This window comes from Thunnus albacares, chromosome 10 (assembly GCF_914725855.1).
Source record: "Thunnus albacares chromosome 10, fThuAlb1.1, whole genome shotgun sequence".
NCBI lineage: Eukaryota > Metazoa > Chordata > Actinopteri > Scombriformes > Scombridae > Thunnus > Thunnus albacares.
In genome coordinates, this window is record NC_058115.1 from 23296653 (window position 1) to 23319466 (window position 22814).

General features: G+C 38.2%; 1 protein-coding gene across 9 annotated transcripts in view; it reads left to right on the forward strand.

Moving 5' to 3' along the window:
• The window catches only part of LOC122989911 (ecto-NOX disulfide-thiol exchanger 2-like), a 196242-nt gene that overhangs the window by 141425 nt on the left and 32003 nt on the right, over positions 1 to 22814 (forward strand). For all 9 annotated transcript variants that reach the window (XM_044362944.1, XM_044362945.1, XM_044362946.1 and 6 more), the window contains 4 exons: positions 2867 to 3073; positions 6831 to 7064; positions 11033 to 11245; positions 21008 to 21114. In XM_044362944.1, coding sequence (XP_044218879.1) covers positions 2867 to 3073; positions 6831 to 7064; positions 11033 to 11245; positions 21008 to 21114 — 761 coding nt within the window. The remainder of the gene's footprint in view (positions 1 to 2866; positions 3074 to 6830; positions 7065 to 11032; positions 11246 to 21007; positions 21115 to 22814) is intronic.

Genomic DNA, 22814 nt, shown 5'->3' on the forward strand with positions numbered 1-22814 from the left:
CTACATATGGAACATTTTAAGCTGTATTCTTGGTTCACTTTGTACAAGCCAGTGAAATAAATCATGCATGGTTTCCCTTAAGTTCTAGGTCAGTTTCTTGACACATTGTTCACTATTACAGCTGAACCAAGAAGCGTAAAAATGAACTCATATATCGGACAGTTGTGGTGACTGAAATTTTAATTGAGACATATGATACATGAATAACGACAAACTGTTAGAAACAGGACAAAAACAGACACCTTGTTCCTTGTATTACAGGGGGAGTTTCTGAGAAAGGGTACTTGTTTTGGTTCAAGGCACATGCACGAACCACTGGGTGGCGCTACACACATTCCCGCTGATGGTTTCACACTATTTCACCGATCTACAGTTGGTGGTAATGCATCAAGATACACATCACTGTGCCAGCAAAAGGCAGTGAAGAAGAAAAGTTCTAGCACGTACGCATGGTTGAAACAATTGAGAAGCAAAACATTGGCTTTGCACATATTTTATGAGGGAGAAAATGCATTCAACATGTTTGTTAAAGATACACATAAGGTGCTGTGGTAGGAAACACTGAATGCAGACATGACTTCCCTTTCTGATGTACCAGAAAATCTCTGCACTCATGTTCTGAATTGTATATGTGTTACCATGGTTACCACATCATTTTTGCATAATTATATCTCTTTGGGGATTGCTTTCTTGACAGTTCCCGGGATCAGCAGATGGATTTAATATCATTGAATTAATGCTAAAATATCAAACCTGCTATCGCAAAATCCTGTGGTTGGTCTGCTTTGCTTTTACAAATGAACTGCAGTCTAATTGACAGCTTTCACACCAGCCTACATGAACCAAACCAAACAGGCAAATGCGCAAGAGTTCATTTGAATCGCACCTGCTTAACTGTGAAAGCCCCATTAGTGAGACTGATTTATAAATGGGAAAGTTATTTTCTTAAACAATCATAACTTGAAAATACTGTTTTTATCCCAGTTTTTATTACAAAGACAGAAAATGTTGCTTCAAAACCCAAAGTGCACCTTACAGTCTTTGCATCAAGAGTTAAATCAATAAACAAACAGAAGCTACATTTATTTTGCATACTGAATATACAAAATTGACTATGAACCATACTAACACTACGCTTTAGCTTCAAGCTTTATTCTACCTTTTCTGGTTTAGATAACAGTGCTAACATCAAATCCCAGGTGATTTAGCATCCATTTCATCCAGTTTTCCAGTTCCCTCTGTGCAGACTTAACCAGTCACTCCTATCAAGCATGAAAAGCCTGATCTAGCTGAGATTAGATCGGTCAACATTTATCTTTGTTCAGGCAGTGACGTACCTCATGCCACGGACCATCGACATGAGAGGATCAACCTTTTTCTGGTCAGAAGGATTAGATTTCCATGTTAGGGAAGGCGTGACATGATTATTTCTGTAAAACAGAAGGAATTAAAGCATCTTGTTCCATGTAATAGCGTATCATTCTATATTTCCATCATAGAGAAATTATTTCTTGGCTAACCTTTTAGAATGATTTTATTGGTTTAACACAGCAGCCTCATCTGCCCAAGATCACTTCATTATAAGGATAAGAAAATATGTGGAACTAAATGCACTACAAATATCAAGGAGAGGCTGTTTCACCATTAGAAACAGTGGATGCCATTTCATTTGATTTCTCCCGTAATATTCTTTATAGCATCGAGTTTTCATTCCTATAATGTGGCTTAAATATAGTAATTTTCAAGCACTCGATTTCATGCATTTAATGGTCATGTTACAGTGTTTTATCATGCAAACATGCATCTAATTGAGTAAGTGAGCAGATGTACTTCACACTAAAACTTAAGATATTTTCAAGGCTTTTTAATAAATAATAATAATAAATTCAGTTTTTAGGTTAACATTGCATTACCATGGACCACTCTTATTAGCTTGGATTGACACCTGAAGACCAGTTTTTCGGTAGGTATTTCTAATTGAGAAGGCAGGAAAACTATCCTGTTTTGCAGGATTTCTAACTTTAAATTAGCTGCAACTAAAGATTATTTTCATTATCAATTAATCTGCCAATTATTTCCTTCATTAATTGATTAATCACTTTGTCTACAAAATGTCAGAAAATAGTGAAACTGCTGTTTCCTGGAATCCAATGTCATCTCTTTAAATGTCTTATTTTGTGCAACCAACACTCTAAAACCCACCATTATGACAAAGAAAAGCTTTAAATCCTTACATTTGAGAAGCTAAAAGCAGCAAATGTTTAGTATTTTTTGTTAAAATATGACTAAAATGATTATTATTAAAATGGTTGCTGATTAATTTTCTGTCTATCAGCTAATCAACTAATCTCTGCAGCTGTACTTTAAATCAGACCTAACAAGATGCCACCTCTTTTTTCTCCCTCAGCAAGATTATGATGTTTTAATAGTTTGAAAGCAAACTAAACTACAAGCTACGACCTATAGCAGACCTTGGAAGGCAAACTGTCTACTGCATATTACTGTAAATACAGGAGAAGGAGAAAATCGTTGACTCCTTGGGACGTAACGTAAAGGAAACTAAGCCTGTTGTTGGACTGAAATTGGAAAGCGTACTGAATCCATATGCCTTTACTCAATGTAACATCTCTTATGAACACGACTTCGTATTTTTCATGTATCAGTGATGTTTCCTGATTGAGACTTGGCTCAAAAGTGATGCTTGTAGCTAGAGATTGAGGACCAGTCAACCAACTATAGCATGAATATTTTAGGTGGATATCCTGTAGTACATCAGTTATGCTGTGTGAAGGACTGCTACAACAACAGATGACCTTTCAAATTAAATAATATTATCTCTATTTGTTTCTCTCTCCATGTTTGACAGACCTTCCGCCTCCAGCCATGAGGGAACGCCCTCCAGGGTGTAAGACGGTGTTTGTTGGCGGTCTGCCAGAGAATGCCACTGAACAGCTCATCATGGAGGTCTTTGGTCAGTGCGGGGATATTGTTGCCATCAGGAAGAGCAAGAAGAACTTCTGCCATATTCGATTTGCTGAAGAGTTTACTGTGGACAAGGCTCTCCTCCTTTCTGGTAAAGTGTCTTTCACTCTAAAACCAGCTCTTATTTTAGACCTCATATAGAATATTTCATCCTTATTTCTAACCATTAGATAAGGAACATTTTATGTCAGGTAAACCATCTTCCACACATATTGTTTGTTTTGTTTATGCCAAATCTTCACCACTGTTAACTGGAATCCCCAGTGAACCCACAACCTTATTTTTTGTGAATGTATCGGTTTACATTGGGCTTAAAGGTCAGAGAATAACGGTTTTCTTTCTTACTCACCTGGAAAATATTGAATTTGTAAAGACCACTTGTATTGTCAGTCCATGGCTATCAGTGCACCCAGCCTTTGCTCAGTGCCTCAGCACTCCTTCACCTCTGGTGGAGGAAGAATGATGAGCTGTCAACCTTTACTCTGATGGAAATGAAACAGCTGATATCTATCACTCAGCACTACAATTCTCCAGCCTCATACATTCACTCAGGATCTTTTGGCAGATGGATAAATAGATAGGGGGATGGATGGACAGATAGATGGAAAGTTGCTGCACTCCATACTGATTGTTTGGACGTGAACAACACTGGATATATGGTCGTGTTGGTCAAGAAGCCAGAAGAAGACAAAATTAAAAGACCCCTGCTGTTTCATCAGTCATGTTGTTTTTTTGTAAATATTCAAATTTATAATTTGTGCATCTTTTACCTCATGAACCTAGGGTAGTTATACATTTTAGATAGTGGTTGTGTCATAATCCTGTTATTAACCATAGGAACTCGCTGCTGCTTTGGCCTAACTGGTACAGTCAAGTCAGTTTTGTTTGTATGGACCAATACCACAAATCACAAATTTGCCTCAGGGGGCTTTACAGTCTGTGCAGCAATGCAACATCCTCTATCCTTAGTCACTTGATTCAGATAAGGAAAAACCCCTCCCAGAAAATGGGGAAATAAGGAAGAAACCTGAGGAAGAGCAACAAAGGAGGGATCTCTCTTCCAGGACAGCAAAATTACAGAAATACATCATGGACAAGGAGGATGACAAAATTATAGATTGATAACATATATGAAGTACCTTATCAGGAGGACGTCAAGGAACTTCTAAGTGCCGCCAAATAGATAGGACCTGAGCCACATGATCTCACCAGTTAAATGACTTAAATGAATATGTTACAGCTGCGGTTTTGTTTATTTCTTTTGTTCAGTCATATAATTTATCGTCCTGTCACATTTTGTTCTGCAGTCAGTACATAAATCCTCTATTGTCTACAAATTTTATAGGTCAAACTCCCTTTTTTGCAAATGTCAAGAATTCTCTATCATAAGGGGATTAATGAAGATTTGTGAACAGATATACAGGTAAAGTAGGACAATAGAGGACTTAAGGTTACAGAAAAGCACTTGTGACCAGAAAGTTACTGCTTCAATCCCCAGTCAGACTTACAAGGTTAAATCATTGCCAGTGTGCAGATCTTACTGGCAGCCATAAAGCAGTGATAAATCTGGGTGGGTAAATTTAAAGAGCGGTGCTTGCCCCCTCCCTTATTACTACCAGTGAGGAGTGACTGTGTGTAACTGTGTGAAGCTGGGTTCATACTTGATACAAGGTGTTTGTGGCCATCCTGCTGTAGAAACCTAGCTTTGATCTTTAAAATCTTTTTACCACCACAACAGTTGACATAATCATACATGATCAGGTCATATCATGCTTTAGCCATATTCCTTACAGTAATTGTTTTTACATTCCTATATTTACTTGCTTTACTACCACGCTACGCAAGTACTGGAGTTAATTTCTTTCCTTCACTACAAAGTGGTCGTCTGAGTGAGCAGAATAACTGCAGTGGAAATGCTAGATGTGTGTTACTGAAAAGGAGTCGGTAACTGAGCTTAATGTTATGTTCACTCTCAACAGTCTGCACCCGCCTACACAACTTAAGAGAAAAGAGAAAATAATAATTGTCAATAATTGTTAATAATAAGGTGTTTTCAGATTAAATGCCAATCTTGTCTTCATGTTTGTGTGACAGCTTAGACTCCAGTTCTTTCTGTTATTTTACCACCACAGCCTTCTCCCTTTTCCTCTTGTCTCTATACATCCATAAATAGGAGTCATAAAGGCTTGTGATAAACACAGACTTTTTCAGTTCGTGTAGCTGTGTTTTTGCCTCAACTCGTGATGTGTAGAGCATAGATTGATGCATCTGTTTGCTTCACTCACATCTTTGCATATGCATTTTCTCCATCTCTAATATTTGCTTCTCTCTCAGTCTGAATACACCATTATGTTGAATAAAAAAATGCTTCACTGCTGCAAAAGGAGGCCTACAACAACATGATTGGAGTGTGTATTTTACATTACATTACATTATCAATAGACTTATCTTGTGTTATGTTATTTTATGCAAAATATACTATATCTTAAGTAAATATTTACTTTGCTACACAAGCTATACAAGTAGTCTAACAATTTCTGTTATTTGGTAATTCAATTAGCTCTGTGCCCCTTAACTTACAGTGTCAGCTGTAATTATCAATTTTTACATGAATATTAGTCGCTCTTATAGGCTCGCACTACTGTACAAATGAATTTGCTCACACTGAAATTCCTTTGACCAATGAGATGCTGCTTGAACTGCTGCTTGGGGAAGAAGAGGTCCTTCTGCTCGTCATGTGACACCAGCTTATGATTTTTTTTATTTTATCTCCTTCCAGCAGCTTCTCCTGCACAGATGCCTTAAATCTCTCTATGTGAATTGCTGGCCGTATATTCCCGCTTCACAAAGCTCATTTAAAACACCAGGCACTGCAATAATACGTTCTGCATTATTTAATGCATTATTGTGTGTGTGTGTGTGTGTGTGTGTGTGTGTGTGTGTGTGTGTGTGTGATTTCAACCACCTCTTCCCTACAGTGAGACTGGAGCTATAAGTCCATATATTAGCCAGATGACAGACCTGTGTAGCTTCCCCATAGATATGACTTTCTGTACACTGCGGGCTCTTCCTCCAAACACACATACATGTATACAGATGCACACACACACATTCACACACAGATACACATTACAGTAGCCTTGGTGCACTGAGGTCTCCCCTTATGAAATATTGAAGCAAACCAAGAGCCTTAAGCAGCGTGAACAAACTCTCTGAATTTATTTCCTGGTTTATGATTGCACACTGTAATGTAAACAGCTCAGCCTTTCACAGATCATTCAGACCAATCAATTAACAAAACAAGTATGATTACACTTTACACCCACAAACAGACAATGTACAATGCACTTTGAGTGTCAGGTGAGAGGCTGTGGGGTGATCCAGGGCTATCACTGTAATTAGTACTCACACTCTTGTACATACAGAGGAAAAAGCTCAAGTGACTTGCTCAGTTTTTGTCTCAGTTTTGTCTACAAACCTCAGGACGCACAAAGAGAACAAAGAAGACGTAGATAAGTGTGTTCCCTCCTATCTAGAGGAAAACTAGGACAAGTTGGTCAGTTTAACCTTGTCACATACCTGTGTGTGTGTTGGGGGGTATCTTGTTCTGTCTGTGTTTATCGCTGTCTTTCTACTGTACATTTGGATCAAAGAAGGTGTTCTATATCAATATCAATAGAAATTGATATTTCACTGTGTTGTCACTCTCATTCAATCAATAGAATGTCTCTGCTCTCTTCTGTGTCCTCTGTTTTTCCTGCGTCTCTACAGCCCATCAGTTTCTCTCCACTTTCCTCTTTTTCCCAATTTCTTCCTTCTTTCGTCAAACCTCTCCTTCGTCTCCCCAGGTTACCGCATCCATTTGGGCTCCAGCACAGACAAAAAAGACTCTGGTCATCTCCACGTGGACTTCGCCCAGGCCAGAGATGACTTCTATGAGTGGGAGTGTCGGCAGCGCATGCTGGCCAGAGAGGAGCGGCACCGGCGCAAGATGGAGGCAGATCGCCTCAGGCCACCCTCGCCTCCTCCCATCATCCACTATTCGGAGCATGAGTGCTGTGAGCTGGGAGACAAGATCAAAGGTTGGTAGACAAACATGAAACATGTATACATACACTTGTACCTAGAGCAGGTGATAAGGGTTGCCAACTAGACAAAAACATGAAAGAGCAACTACTCACTACTCAACTATGATGTGAGTAGTGAGTAAAGCAAGGAAAGGCAGCAAATCCTCCTATTTGAGAAGTTGGAACCAGTAAAAGTCTGCCACTTTTATTTGCCATGTAAGTCACTGGCGGTCACTTTGGTCCAGACTGAAATATCTCAACAACTATTAGATAGATAGATGGTTGCTGGTTGCTCTCACAGCCGGCTGAACATAGAGAACAGTGTTATTTGGAGGGCGTGGTAGGAAAGAGGTCATTGTTGGTGTTTTAACAATGTTTCACTTATGAGTTATTGATCCAGGAAGTTTGAATCTGTCTATTTGCAACTTTACCGAGGTGCTGTTTGGTGCCCCCTCTGGCACTTGGTGCCCTACGTGCAGCTCATGATGCGTGTGTATGTAGCAGCGGCACTGGGATAGATTGATGTGAAATTTGGATGATGAATCCTAATGGCTTTGTTCAAGCCCTCTTTCTCCAGCGTCACTATAAGTTGATATTGAATGAGTTTTGAGTGAGTACAGTCACACAGAGACACTAGCATTAGCATCTCACTGGTCTTACAGGTTTTAACAGATGACATCACATCACCCCAATCCTGGCTTCTCTCCATTGGCTACCTGTTCGTTTTAGAATTGATTTTAAGATTTTACTGATTTTACTTGCTCCAAGCTACATAACAGAAATGCTGACGTATGAGCCAGCCTCCAGCCTTAGGTCCTCGGGTGTTGCCCTTCTGGCTGTTCCAAAGTCAAGGTTTAAATCTAAAGGTGGCTGTGCTTTTGCCATTAGGGCCCCTCGGCTTTCGAACAACCTGCCTGAGGAGATAATGCTTGCAGAATCAAACTCATTTCTACAGACTTGCTTTTATGCGCCTTTGCTTCTGTATTGTACTGCCTTTGCTTTGTCTGTCTAAGCACTTTGTAAACTCTGTTTTTAAAAGTTCTATATAAATTATTATTATTATTATTATTATTATTATTATTATTATAGCATTGCAGTAGACTCATAGTTGCTTGATAAATAACTTAAATTATAAATTAATTATCAACATTGTTACGGATTAAAATTTTGTTGATCACCCATTAATCATCATTTCAGCTATAATTGAAATAACTTTAATCTTTACCGGTTGGATGAAAATATGCTCTTTAAAATATGCTGATTTTGAATGTATCGAGAGCCTTACAGACGGTAATCTGAACACACTTGACATTTCATAAAGTGTTCTTTTAGTGTATAGAGACTTTTTCTTATGTGAGTGCCTTTCACTTCTGCTTCCGACTGGGAATTCAAAGTGACTTGATACGTGTTAATCTTTTTTTTTTTCTTGACTGCAAGAAGTTGTACAATAATTTGAAATATAAAAATGCTTTTTATGGTTTAGTATAGTTCTGATCAGTGTTCAAAGTACATATAAGGAGGAGAGTCTTATGGATTCTTAATGCAATTAAACATCTCAGGCAGTAGATTCCTTGTTGATCCTTAGTGACTTTCCTGTCCTTAGCCACATCTCTTTACTTTTAACATCCAAGCTAGGAAGGCACTCGATCTGAAGTGTTGGTTATGTTTGGGTAGATAGACAGATAAGATATAGATAACCTTTATTTACTCAGAGCAACATACTCATTTACAAATGTGCCCTGCAAATATACAACCAAAACAAATCATATAACAAAAGTGTAAAACTAAATGGAAGATAAATATCTTGCCCTTTTAATTAAAATAGCTGCTAATTGACCACTTCACAACCACCATTCTTATCTATTTGGATAGTTTGTGGAGGAAAGGTTGATTTTTTTTTTTTTTTAACCTCAGTTTCATCCATTTTTCAGTGATTTTACCAACATTAATTTGTTTGTTTAATTAGGAGAAAAACTAACTGTAGGAAACCAGTGGAGGATTTCAAATTTTTTCCTAAATGCCTTTTTTTTCTTACAGCTGCTCTCAGGGCATCTTGAGGTTGACTGTATTCACCAAATGACACTTGACAGCGAAATAGTATGCTTTTATCTGGGAAAATTGTAACAGTATGTCCTGGATATTTTTCTGCATGTTTAAAATAACGATCCCATGTGGTATTTCTCAGAATAGCTCTGATTAAAGAAAAAAACAAAGAAACAGAGAAAGCCTTAGATGCTAATCGTGTATTTATTCTGATAAACCAAGGTAATACATTGTTATATGTGAATTTATGTATGTTCAGGTAATGCCTCAGCTAAACCCATTAAATGAGAATCTGAATCTCTCTGGCCTCAGGCCATTGTCAGTGATTGAATACCACTAATATTCCTCCAGATTGTCTATTAATAATGTCACTGCAGGGGGTAATGTATGGGACCAGAGTCTGCCTGTAAACAAACAAGAACACTTCAGGGATTCATGAGATAACACCTTGATTCAATATATGTAGCTGTGATAGATCATCATTCATGCAAGCCATCTGACGGACCCCACTGTGTGTTTATGTGTGTGTCTGAATATATGAGAGTATGTGTGTGTGTGTGTGTGTGTGTGTGAGAGAGAGAGTGACAGCGAGAAATTGAGAGCATCTGCAGGACTGGGCTTAAATAAATATAAACCTCTCCAGCTGCACAGTCTGTAAAGATGCTAAGTAATGTTTATGTGTGTGTACATGATGCATGTGCACTACTATTTGTTTGTGTGTGTGTGTGTGTAAGTGTGTCTGTATGTGTGTGTGTGTGTGGAGGTCTGAGGGAGTTTGTTGTGAACTGATGTCTGTGTGTGGGAACATATTCCATCCTATGCTCTTCTGACTTGTAAGCACACAGCAAGACAGCAGAGGACAGGACAACCACAGCGGAATAACAACAATAGAAATCAATAAAGTCTCTTGACATCATCTGATTATTCACTAGACAAAGCGGGAGTACTGCTAAACAACTTGGGCTTTGTAAACAGTGGCTATATAACATGGTGCTCACCTTTTCTGTAGACACCAGAGACATTTGGCAAGGGTTGTTTACCGAAGATATTTATAGGAAAGACTGGAGCTGACTGATTTTACCCCAAACTGTTCTTATCTTATTCAACCTCCTGCTCTCTTATATTCAGCATATATGTATATATATATGATCATTTTTATCCTCAGTCATGCTGCACATTTATTTAATTTGTTCTGTTCTTTCTATCCCAAGATGAAAATGTGTTCTTGGGAGTTCCTTTCATCTCATTATCTTCATGTCCTCATTCTTTCTTCCCCAGCACTCCTCCTGGTGACCTGCAGACAACCCCGCTTACAATTTTCTAGATGTTGCTAATACAGCTTGTGCAAACAGTAGAATAATGCAACAACATAAATAAAACGGAACTGCAGCTTTATATAGATACAGAAATTTACATTTATATTTAACTTAAATTTGAAGCTAAAGTTGAGATGATTTTTGCCTCCTTTTAGGAAATTAGGAAAATCCAAAGCTATGACAAGCTTTGATAACATTTCCACTATGTGTACATTGTGAAACACTCCTGTTCCTGACCATCAAAAGGATGTGGAGTAAATTTGCAGAGGCAGCTTTCCTTGCTCATGGTGACCCTAACTCTTTTCTTCTGTCCCCTCTTGGCTAGAGAAACTTTGTTGGCAGAGGCTGTTATGTTATTGTACTTCCATGGTATCGATTTTGGCCTCATTTCTCTTGTCTTCTTTCCCTCCTTTCACTCTCTATTTTCCTCCTGTTTTGGTCAAATGACTGAGAGTTTGTAAAGACAGCACTTTTTAAAACCTTTCTTATGTAGATGCCTTTTTCCTTCACACTAATTCTTCTGACAGTGAAACAGTACTGAAGGAAATTTGCTCTTTATCTTGCTATGCTCATATTGACTCTGACTCTTGCTTTCTTCACCTCTTCTCTTTTATATTTCCCAAGATGACAATAAGTTTGCAGATGCTGTGCGTGTGCTCTTGACCTGGTTGGAACGAGGTGACGTCAACCGCAGAAATGCCAACAACTTCTACTCCATGATCCAGTCCTCCAACAGCCACATCCGCCGGTTGATGAGTGAAAAGAGTCAGCATGAGAAGGAGATGGAAGAGGCCCAAGACAAGTTCAAGACCGCGATGACCGGCATACTGGTTCAATGTGAGTCTTCAAAGTTTTGTCTCAGTTTATTGCACTATAATACACGTATAATATAACTTCTTGAACATATATGATGTGCTGGTCTTTTTAAAGAGTGTTTTCATGTAACTTACATTTTAAAATGTGACACACCATAAACAGGCCAATGCAGCCCTTATATTCACATCATACCCCCTCTCTCCACATTACTTGACATTACAGCTGCAAGAGAGCAGTTGTTTGACTGATTGATGAGTGCTAGGAGATACAGTAATTGAGTTGTGATTAAGAAAATAGCAAATACTTCATTTTCAAATCCATCAAAACACAAAAAGGATGGCAATGTACCACAAGAGGAAATACAATTATTACACCACTGTGGCTGCATAACACTAAAAGAAATACTCATAAAATACTCGTAAAAAATCACACTGAAATGACTGGTGATATACTTAACATTCATTGATTTGAGTAAGCTGAGCCATTTGAGGGCCAAATAAAAGTGTAAAGGAGGGAACTCAGGAAAAGTGTCATAAAAGCTTTGACCACAGTGTCTGACACACTGTATGTCAAGTGTACTTGACATAAATTAATTACCACATTGAATGCCTCTCTGGAGTGTAACATGTGAAAGGGGATGTATTATGCACATTTCCAGGTCTACAGTATATTTATATTCTGGGGCTCTATTGGTATATATTTGCATGATTAACAGTTTTAAAAACTCTTTATTTATCTTATATTCTTTATGCAGCCCCTTAGTTAGCAGCTTAGCATCTGCCTGAAACGGGCTGTTTTAGCTCCAGTGTCTTCAAGGCCCCTTTTCAGATGAGCCCACTCTGTTCTCTGATCAAATCTGATCCAAAATATGCGGGTGGACAATGTGAACAATACATTGAACAACCTTAGCAACAAAGGATATGGCCATTTGTAGGCATGCATGAACAATCAGACATCATCACAAAGAGAAATTAGAGGTAACTTTGCAAATGAATCGTTCAGAGCAGGCTGAAGCCTGGGCTTTTGACTTTCAGGTAGTATTTTTACAGACATTCACCTCAAGTTTCAGACTTTTGACCATGTTTAACACAGATGTCTGATATCATGAAATCATAAAAAATAACGGAAAATTCTCAAAAAGCATGATATGTCCCCTTTAAACACCACATATATATAGTACATTCAGAGGGTACACGGTTTATATTCTCGCTAATTTTTCCTCTCTGATGTTTGATACGGTTTCGTTTTACTTTATCTCTTTTCTAACTCCAGAAAGCCTTGCTGGCTATAACACAATAACCATTTGTACACTGTATCCAGAAATGCTGCTCCTTCTGTTCTTTTCTGTTCACTTGACCCATGACGAAGTCTTGACCAAAAACCTACTAGGTTCTTGGTTGGCAAATTGTGTCTTAACATGGGAAATTGGCTGTGGCCCCTCGACGCCAGTCATGGAAACAGGATATTACCAGGGAATTTACAGGTTAAGCAGCTTGTAGGCTGTTTTGCGTGTCTCTCCTGATCATGCATACGTGCACTCAGTAAACAATTTATTTTATGTCACAGCCCCATGAGAATAGCACTCCATCATACAGAATTTATCATTCAGTTAGCGCTATACTTGGGTAACAGGTTCAATCGACCACGCCACGCTACAGTAATTCCCATGACACACTGCAGGCTGCCGTTTTATCACAGGTCACCGCTCTATACACGGCATATCAAATGCTGAAATACCCAGAGAGAAATACCATGACATAAATGCGCTCTTCACACATACACTTACCAACACACACAAGGTCTTTCTCTCTTTCCCTCTCTCTCTCTCTCTCTCTCTCACTCACACACATATAAACACATGCACATCATTTGATACACAATAATGATGAAAATAGATTTATTTAAAGACACATAAGATGTAGGAGCAAGTGAAATTGTAAAGGCTCACTGTAAGACAGAAATAAACTTGAAACAGATTCTCTCCTCTTCGCTCCTTGTGATAACAGAGGTAAGATGGGTTATTTCTATTCAAGCACACAGGAATAAATGGACTGCAATACTATTGTTCTACTTTTACTACTGCTACCCAAGTTTGACTCCCTTTCACATTGTTACAGAAATAAAATGCATTTATCATTTATGTATCATGAATTTGTTATAGTAACCATGTTTACATGGCCTTGTTCCAGATTTAGGAATTGCTGTCGATGTTTCAGATTTGTTCAGGGATTCATATACTGTAGATCTAGTGTTGTGCCTACTGACAACTGTTTGCCTTAGTAGGTGGGTTTAAGAGTGGGGACATCATCTTCCTACATAGCTAGCTAGTTATTTAGCTATGTCATCAAAGATAGTGTTAGAAAAATGGTGACAAGCGTGACAGAGATCAACACAGCTGGAGAGCTTGGAATAAAAACTCCTAAATCAACATATTTCTTTGATCAGTGTGAGGAATTAAGTTAAAGATCCCCTCCAGACATGTATTAAGACATAATTACCAATTTTAAAAATCCTAATAATGGCATAGACTCCTTCACCCTCATTAAAAATCCAGAATCTATGAATATGCAAATATAATTCGAGATGAGTCATCAGACATATGAAAACATTTTACAGAAGAGAAAAAACAGGTATTTTGATATAAAAACATTCAAAAGTTATGTTTTGGACATAAATTTGGCATATAACAAGAGACAATTGTTGAAATAAGGGCAAAACAAACTATGAATGCTTAGCTGAATGGCAAAAAACAACAGTAATGAAGATCCGTCACCTGAGATTAGGCCGTCACTTTGCTGTCCTTTTGTTTGATGCATATTTATGAGGTTGCTAATATTGATACTTGTGTACGTTGTATTGGCTTTGAAAGGGCAGATTGAATTGGGTTACAACCTCCCAGGACATTCTCTTTCTTTGCCTCTCCTACATTGTATGTCTCCATTTCTCTCCGTCAGTCTCTCTCACTCACTGTCTTTCTCACTCCGGTCTTTCTGTCTGTGATTGTCTCTCATTAAAGGCCATCCACATCCAACACAGTAATCCATACAAACACTTATTTCTATTCATGAGTTTGTCTTTCGCTCACTGTGGTTCCACCCATGCAAATGTCAACACCGGGATTGGTCTCCCACGAGGCAGTTTTACACACCACACCTGTGAACAAAAGACATCCATATTCACAAGGCTCTACTTTTGTCAGAGCCTCAGACTGCCATTCAAGGACACATTATTATATGCATTCACTTCTGTCACCCTGAATAGAATTACCCTCATTGAAAAACTCTGGATATTATCCCTGTTTTGATTTTTTTTAATTAGTCAATTTACTGAATGCCATAGCAACAAAGCATGGGATCCGGTAAAATTGCTACTACACACTGACAGTGTGAAGGTTTCACGGGATTTTCTGGTTGTGTCTGCCAGTTGAACGGGCAGTCCACACATCTTTTTGTTCGCACAGTAGACATTAACAATTTAGAGGTAAAGCATGCCCAAGAAAATAGATTGGCATGAGTGAGACAGCTAGAACGAGACAGACACACTTTGGTCAAGGTGATTCAATAGAGGATAGAGGAAAAATACCTCCTCAATTGAGAAATTTATCTCACCCCTCATGGCCGATCGACGCTGCTGGTTTGAGCTCCAGCTTTATCAGAGCTGCTGAAGACGATGCTGCCTTTGTCCACCTGATGTGTGAACCGAGGGCCCGAGGCTCATGTGTTGCTCCCTTCTCCGCTGTGCTATCTTAACGCACCAGCACTATTTTTCCTTAAGCAGCTCGTCTTTGAAGCATGAAATTCACTTGTGTATGTATATAAATGCCTTTATTTATTGATTATTGACATGAAAGTAAAATTAAATAGAGTATTTTATTTGCTATTGTTTTTTTTCTGCATGTATATAGCAAAACTAGCTTTTCTTGTTTGTTTATGTCACTTCTCCACTGAAGTCTTTGAAGCGAAGAAAGAAGGAATGCTTCGGTTTTCCTTCTGCTTATATACGAGGGGAGACTCAAAAGTTCACGGCATTGTCATAAATCTTTCACTAGTACCTTTCTAAGTCCCTTCAAAGTACTCTCCTTGGGATACAATGTACTTGACCCAGTGTTTCTCTCATTCCTGTAGTCGTCTTTTGTCACCATGTCCAGAGTCTCCTGTGATTCTTCCTGGATTTCTTCGACAGTGGAGATTCTTCTCCCTTTCAGCTCCAATTTCAGTTTCACTAAGCTGTACGCATACGCTACCTGCTACCTAGCAGCAAATCCAATAACTACTCCCTGCTCCCATGCAATCAATGGTTTCCAGGAATTTTTGGGTCCCTGTTCAGAAAATACATGTACAAAATAAAGATAATAGTGTTGCACACAGTAAGTATTACAAAGAGTAAAATACACCCCCAAAATATCTGTTCCTGGTATTCAATATGCTTTTAAAACACAAGAAATTGTGCAGTATGCTCTAACAGAAGTGCTTCTTGAATAGTCAAACAACACGCATCTGAAACTCCTTCACTTATGAAGCAGGAGCTGCATCCAACCGTTTCTGTAGCTTTCCAAAAGTATTGTGTGATTTATACAGTAGTGCTCTGTGTAAGGGTGGGGCTACATTGCACCCTGCAGTGCAGACTTGAGCAGATTCTGCACACCCTCCTTAAAATGTAACAATGTTATGCACCACATACATGAACATAAACAAACTTGACAGGTGAATTTTTCGACATTACATAGTTATCTGATAAGATTTCCTGCCCCAAAATCATGACAAACAAGTATTTACTAGTTGAGGAGTTTTTCAGTATACAGTATATTGGCACCCCTATTAGGTTGTTCCAGACCTGCCTCTGTTGCCTAGTGATTCCCCCACTTGATGAAGTGCTGACTGCCTATTCTGCACCTGTTTCTGTTAACTGTTCAGGGAATACGAGACCTTATGACTGTGTCCCTTTTAGCAGTGAAAATGAAAAAAAAAACCTGACCAGGAGTGTAGCTACTACCATGGCCTGTGGCGTGGCCCTAACCATAGCCAGTTTCTGACATGTCTTGCTAGGCATGACTGCTTTCCATCAAAAACACAGGGGAGATCTCAAGGGTGTTCACTCTCACCAGTGGGATTGTTTCACCACTCAGTGCTTCCAGAGAGGAAGAGGAAAAAAGCCTGCTTAAAGCATCATCCCGCTATGTTGTTAGAGTTTTCCTGCCATCCTTCTGCTTTGGAAGAGAAAGTGCTCCATAGTGGGTTTGGCTTTTATGCCTCCATCTGGCTCCCACCAGTAGGATTGGGCGACAGTATAAATACATGGGGAATCTGCAATTGGTTCAATTTGTTGCAGATGGATTTTTGTTTTTTTCTGCCAATGTTCAACCACTTAAAATCCTTAAATTGAATTATCTCTTCCAGCTGACAGAATGTTTTCTGGCCTCTTACAACCAACTTACAGTCACTCTAAAATAGTTTTGGCAATTCTAATTTATAACATATTCCTAAATAAATCCTCCTTGTGTTCTCTAACCATCCATGTTAATTTATTTGCTGTGGATTAGGTCCAGAATTTGTACACAGTGAAAAATATGATGTTTTGATTCATTCATTTCAACCAACTGGTTGATCTGCCTTTGGACTTTAAGTAAACCTAAGATTTATTAAATTCATATTTGGTTATATTGATTCTACTAGTATAACAACCCCCTTCTATTAACATCAAAATTTTCAGTTTGTCCATCATCATATTGACGCTGTAAACATGACGTTTTATAGATACATAGACACTGTAGTACTTCTCAAACTTGCCATCATTTGATTTCTGATCTGACCTTGTGGCCTTATCATTAATTCTACTAATGGCAGTGCTGGAATATCATATATTTAATGTATCCTTAAAAGGATATTAAACCCTGCAGCAGTGCTGCATGAGCAGAATCCTACAACAAAAGCATAATTAACAAATGATAAAGACATTCTTACAAATACCACATAGATGGAGTGCCTACTTATACTGATAAATGCATGTGTTCATATATAAACACACAATTTGATACTTTTATTTATGTTCACACATTATAGCACATGGAACATAAATACAAGATCATACAAACTTTTGTTTTGATACATGTTTTATCTTGTTAGACCACCACACTCAAGGGTGCATGCCATGGACTGCAAATATAGATTGCAAATACTGTGCACACATAAACTGCAGTCACAATGTTGCTCTGTCTCCCCATTTTCCATTGATCAATGAAAATAAAGTATTCTGGGAATAAATGTATCAATAATACTGATACACATTCACATACACTTGTATAGTCTAATAAAATAGCCTACAAAGTACCATGATGGCCTCCTCAGAGAAGGAAGGCAGCCAGTCAGCAAAAACTATTAAATAAAAAATGTCATGACCCAGGTCTTAGGCCACAACAAATAGGAAGACACACCAATGTAGAGGTTTTAACAAAAGAAAGTTTATTAAACCAGATTGAATGAATTAAAGAGTGAACTAAATATTTAAAGCATGGGGTGTTGATATCAGTAGTGTCAGTGGTGTAAGGTGTGCATGAGTGTACGATGTGTGTGCATGTTGTAAGGTGCAGAAAAAGAAACTAAGGCAGCATAATCAAACCAAAACGGGTGCCTGTGGGGAGGAGCAGAGGGAGAGGTTAACTGCAGCCAGAACTTTTATAACCTGGGAATACAGGGGCACTGAGGTGTTCCCAGTTACACTAATGACCCACCTGCAAAACAGAGCAGAAAGGTCAGTCATACAGCCAACCCAAGCCTAAACCACAGGGGTCATCACAAAGTTTATCTTGGCAATTTATGAATGCTGAAGTATTTATGATTCTAAATGACTGCCTGCTGGTCTAGACAGCCATCGCAGGCATCTGCTACAGGTGAGTAGATTAAAGATTGCTAACATGATGACTCAAAATGAGTTAGCTGCCAAATAGAATATCTACAAAAAGAAAATGTCTTTTTTTTCTTCTGTTCTCACTGCTTTGTCATTAGGCTTTCTTAAAAAGGACTTTATAATGAAAACACTGTTATGTAAATGATATTATGATTATCAATATCAAAAGCTATATACAGTATGTTGAATATATTTCTGTCTAAATTATCTACAATAATGTCTTATGATGTGATATGTCTGATCTCAGTTGCATTTGTGTCCTCCCTCGTGTTTTCTCCTGTCTCTCTACTGTGAGCCACATTATGGTAAACCAGATTTGACAAAAATGCATAGTAACAAATAACAATTAGTGTGGGCTGTTTGTTGTCTTTTATGACAACACTGCCAATCAGACACTTGAATGCAAATCAAATATACACTCACCGGCCACTTTATTATGTACACCTGCTCGTTAACACAAATATCTAATCAGCCAATCATGTGGCAGCAACTCAATGCATTTAGGCATTTGGACATGGTCAAGACAATCTGCTGAAGTTCAAACCAAGCATCAGAGTGACTCTCACTTCAAGTGACTTTGAATGTGGAATGGTTGTTGGTGCCAGACGGGCTGGTCTGAGCATTTCAGAAATTGCTGATCTACTGGAATTTTCACGCACAACCATCTTTAGGGTTTACAGACAATGGTCCGAAAAAGAGAAAATATCCAGTGAGCTGCAGTTCTCAGGGCAAAAATGCCTTGTCGATGGCAGAGGTGGGAGGAAAATGGCCAGACTGGTTAGAACTGATAGAAAAGGAACAGTAACTCAAATAAACACGCGTTACAACTGAGGTATGCAGAAGAGCATCTCTGAATGCACAACACGTCAAACCTTGGAACAGATGGGCTACAGCAGCAGAAGACCACACCGGGTGCCACTCCTGTCAGCTGAGAACATGAAACTGAGGCTACATTTGGCATGAGCTCACTAAAATTAGACAACAGAAGGTTGGGAAAACGTTGCCCGGTCTGATGAGTCTCAATTTCTGCTGCGATATTCAGATGGTAGGGTCAGAATTTGGCTTAAACAACATGAAGGCATGGATCCATCCTGCCTTGTATCAACGGTTCAGGCTGGTTGTGGTGGTGTAATGATGTGGGGGATATTATTTCTTAGCACACATTGGGCCCCTTGGTACCAGTTGGTCATCGTTTAAATGCCTCAGCCTGCCTGAGTATTGTTGCTGACCATGTCCATCCCTTTATGACCACAGTGTAACTTCTAATGGCTACTTCCAGCAGGATAACAAGCCATGTCACAAAGCTCAAATCATCTGAAACTGGTTTCTTGAACATGACAATGAGTTCACTGTACTCAAATGGCCTCCACAGTCACCAGATCTCAATGCAATAGAGCACCTTTGGGATGTTGTGGAGTGGGAAATTTGCATGGATGTGCAGTTCTTAAGGCAAAAGGGGGTCCAACCCGGTACTAGCAAGGTGTACCTAATAAAGTGGCTGGTAGTTTGGTAGATTTAAAGTAGTCTTACAGAGAGATTACATTGAGACTTTACATGCACAGCACCCAACTAAAACACACATTTTGGTTGATTTTAAATACCACTATATGCACTGTATGAAAATTTGGTTTAGTCAGTACTGTAATGTCTCAGAATTACAGCCAGATTTTTTATAAACCCTATTGCTTAATTTCACACAGGGAATGTTGTCTCTTTGGCTAACAGTTTTGTCCTTTTCTTATGGAAAGATGATAAACATAATGAAATAGATTTTACTTTTCATCAGATTTTGACTCAACCTTCCCCTTGCCAGTGCCAAAAACTCGTTAAGCTTTAATACAATTTATACTGAAAGAACAACGTTGCAATTTCAATTTTATGCCACCACAGGGAATACCTCTCTATGTACTGCAAATTTGTAATTAGTAATGGAAAATGTCAAGTGTTTTCTTGATGATGGTCCCATTGGATTGCAGTACAAGATATTTAAAAATATACTGTATGTGATTTTCAATCAGTAATGCTATTCATATATTTAAAACGGTGGAATCCCAGAGTATGGTGGATAATCTGAAACATCCAATTACAATTAAAGAGGAGAGCAGCCTTTTTTTTTTTTTTTTTTAGCCCTTTTTATATTCCCTAAGCAAATAAGGAACTCCCATTAGCTCCAATATTAGAATCAATTACATTAGAAAACAACCACTTCTTCAATAAGGACATATTTTTAAGATAATAAGTGCGGTATAGAAATCTGTTGGACAGAGTGTAAATTACTGGTGTGTGCAGCTTAATAGGTCAGGACAATCACAAATCTTTATATCAATAAATGGTATGAAACATATGACTACACTATTGTGAAACATGCTGGTTGCCACTCCTCTGTAAATTATGCAATATCATTGAACTTTGAAGAAACCAAAAGAATCCTGGATGCAGTTTCTTCACAGTCAAGAATTTTTGGTCCTACATATCTGAAAGAAGACTCTTTGGTAGGCAGGAACTTGTTGTAATAACATAATTAAAAGGCCATACCAAACCTGATCTAGACAGGATGAGGAAAATATATATTATGAGTATGAGATTGATGGAATTTATGTCATGCAGTCAGTTTTTGAGATTGTAAAAATGTACTTAAGCTAGTTTCAATGGGATCCTCTGTGTCTGTCTCTGTGGCAACATCACCACACATACAATATTATAATATACTGTATGTATCGCTAAATGTCACAGGTCTGAAACATTAATGTACTATAGACAGACAGCTATTTTGTCCCCACCTGACTTCATAATTTCACTTTTCTGCTTCTTCCTACCTGCCCTCTTTCTGTCTCTTTCTCTTGCCCTTCTCTACATCTACACATCTCTTCCTCACCACAGTTGAACAGATTGTGTCTGTATTCCACGCTGCTTCAAAACAAAAGGCATGGGACCACTTCTCCAAAGCTCAGCGCAAGAACTTGGACATGTGGTGCAAACAAGCAGAGGTTGGTATCTTAATTCTCCTATAGGACTTTTTTTGGCAGTAGGCTATGTGCTCAAATTGTGAGCGTTTCTTTTTGATTTGATTTTTATTCAACTTATAAAAACTAATTAACTTTAAGTTGAAAAAATAAGTTTGAAACAAAGGTTGAGCTGAAACAATACAGGAACATTATGACAAATATTATTATCTATATCCAAAAATGAAACAAAATCCAAAGCTAAACCTCTCAGATGTGTTGGTCCGATTTACTTTTTCCAGTCTGTCTCACTCAGTTTCTAATTTTAGTAACCCCATTTACACCTAGTATGATCTATGTGAGCTGTGTCTGAATCTCTTACACTGAATCAATATTGCAATCAGAATCAGCCAGACCATGTCAGATCTCAGTATTAATTATTGATTATTAATAACAGGTGTAAATGCAAAGGCCTGTGATCAGATGTCATTATCCAGATCCTGATACAGATGGTACATTAATACAGGTGGAGACAGATAACTTTTAGATGCTCTCTTGCTGCTCTAAACTGCCTCATAATTTGCTGTTTGTGGCCATATATAGATAGAAAATTATTGCATGTTTTGTTTTAGCAGGAATATCATAATTCTTTTCAGAAACTGACAATGTTTTCCTTTTTTTTCATTATTGTTCACTGCCAGAAAATGCCACACTAATTATGATGAAGACTTGTGTTTAATGGATTCTGTACTGTTTTCAATGGAGAGTGCAGCATTAGATGTAGATCTGGTTTGATCTGCTGAGACTCTCCTGATGCTTGAGTGCAGGAACTGTTTATTTAGATTTTAGATATTTTACACATACACACAAAGAGATTCATCAACTCACAAAAACACTGTGCATAATGTGATATATCAACACACTGAAAACACACATTATTGCAAATCAAGCTTTGTCACAGCGTGTTGCTGAAACATTTTCTCTGTTGAATGTCAATGAGGCCCTATTCTTTGTGTGAATATTCATGTACAGTATCAAAAGAGAATAGCGTTCATTCTGTTCCATCCCCTGCAGAACTATGAAAATGCTAATAACTTTCCATAAATAGATCTATGACATTAACAAGCATTCAGAACAGCTACTGGGAGCTGTCCACATTAGAATGTTGATACATTAATCACACTTTACACTTGACCCACTAATATTGATTTGCTGTTAGGTGGAGCACCATAGCTCTACACATTGTTGTTAACTCTCCAGTGTAAAGACAATAGCCTTTGCATCAGAGGTTTTAGCTCGTAGGGTTAGTGTGCGTTCAGATCTCGAGGTTTGTTACTGCTGCTGCTGTAGAGCCTCTTGTGTTCAACGTAAGTGCAAATCAGCTCCTGAATTATTCTCAGTGCCTCAGTCAGCCTGGGTGTTGTTTCCATCACTGTATCTGTAATAAGGCAAACTGCCTCACCATCTGTACACCAGACAGACCACAGCAGAAATATGTCTATAACTCCATTGTAACACAGGACACACATCTATACTTGATGTGTTTTTTTAGTTTCCTAAATGAAGCAAATCAAAATCCACCAAGTCATACTTTGTTTCTGTGTTTCTTCTTTTCTTTCTCAATTATTGTTAACTTGTCATTTCTTTTATGCATGCAGTTTTCTTTCAATAGAAAAAGCATACCTATTTTTGTTCTCCATATTAAACATCTACGCTGTGTTACGAAAGGGGAAAGATGATGAACA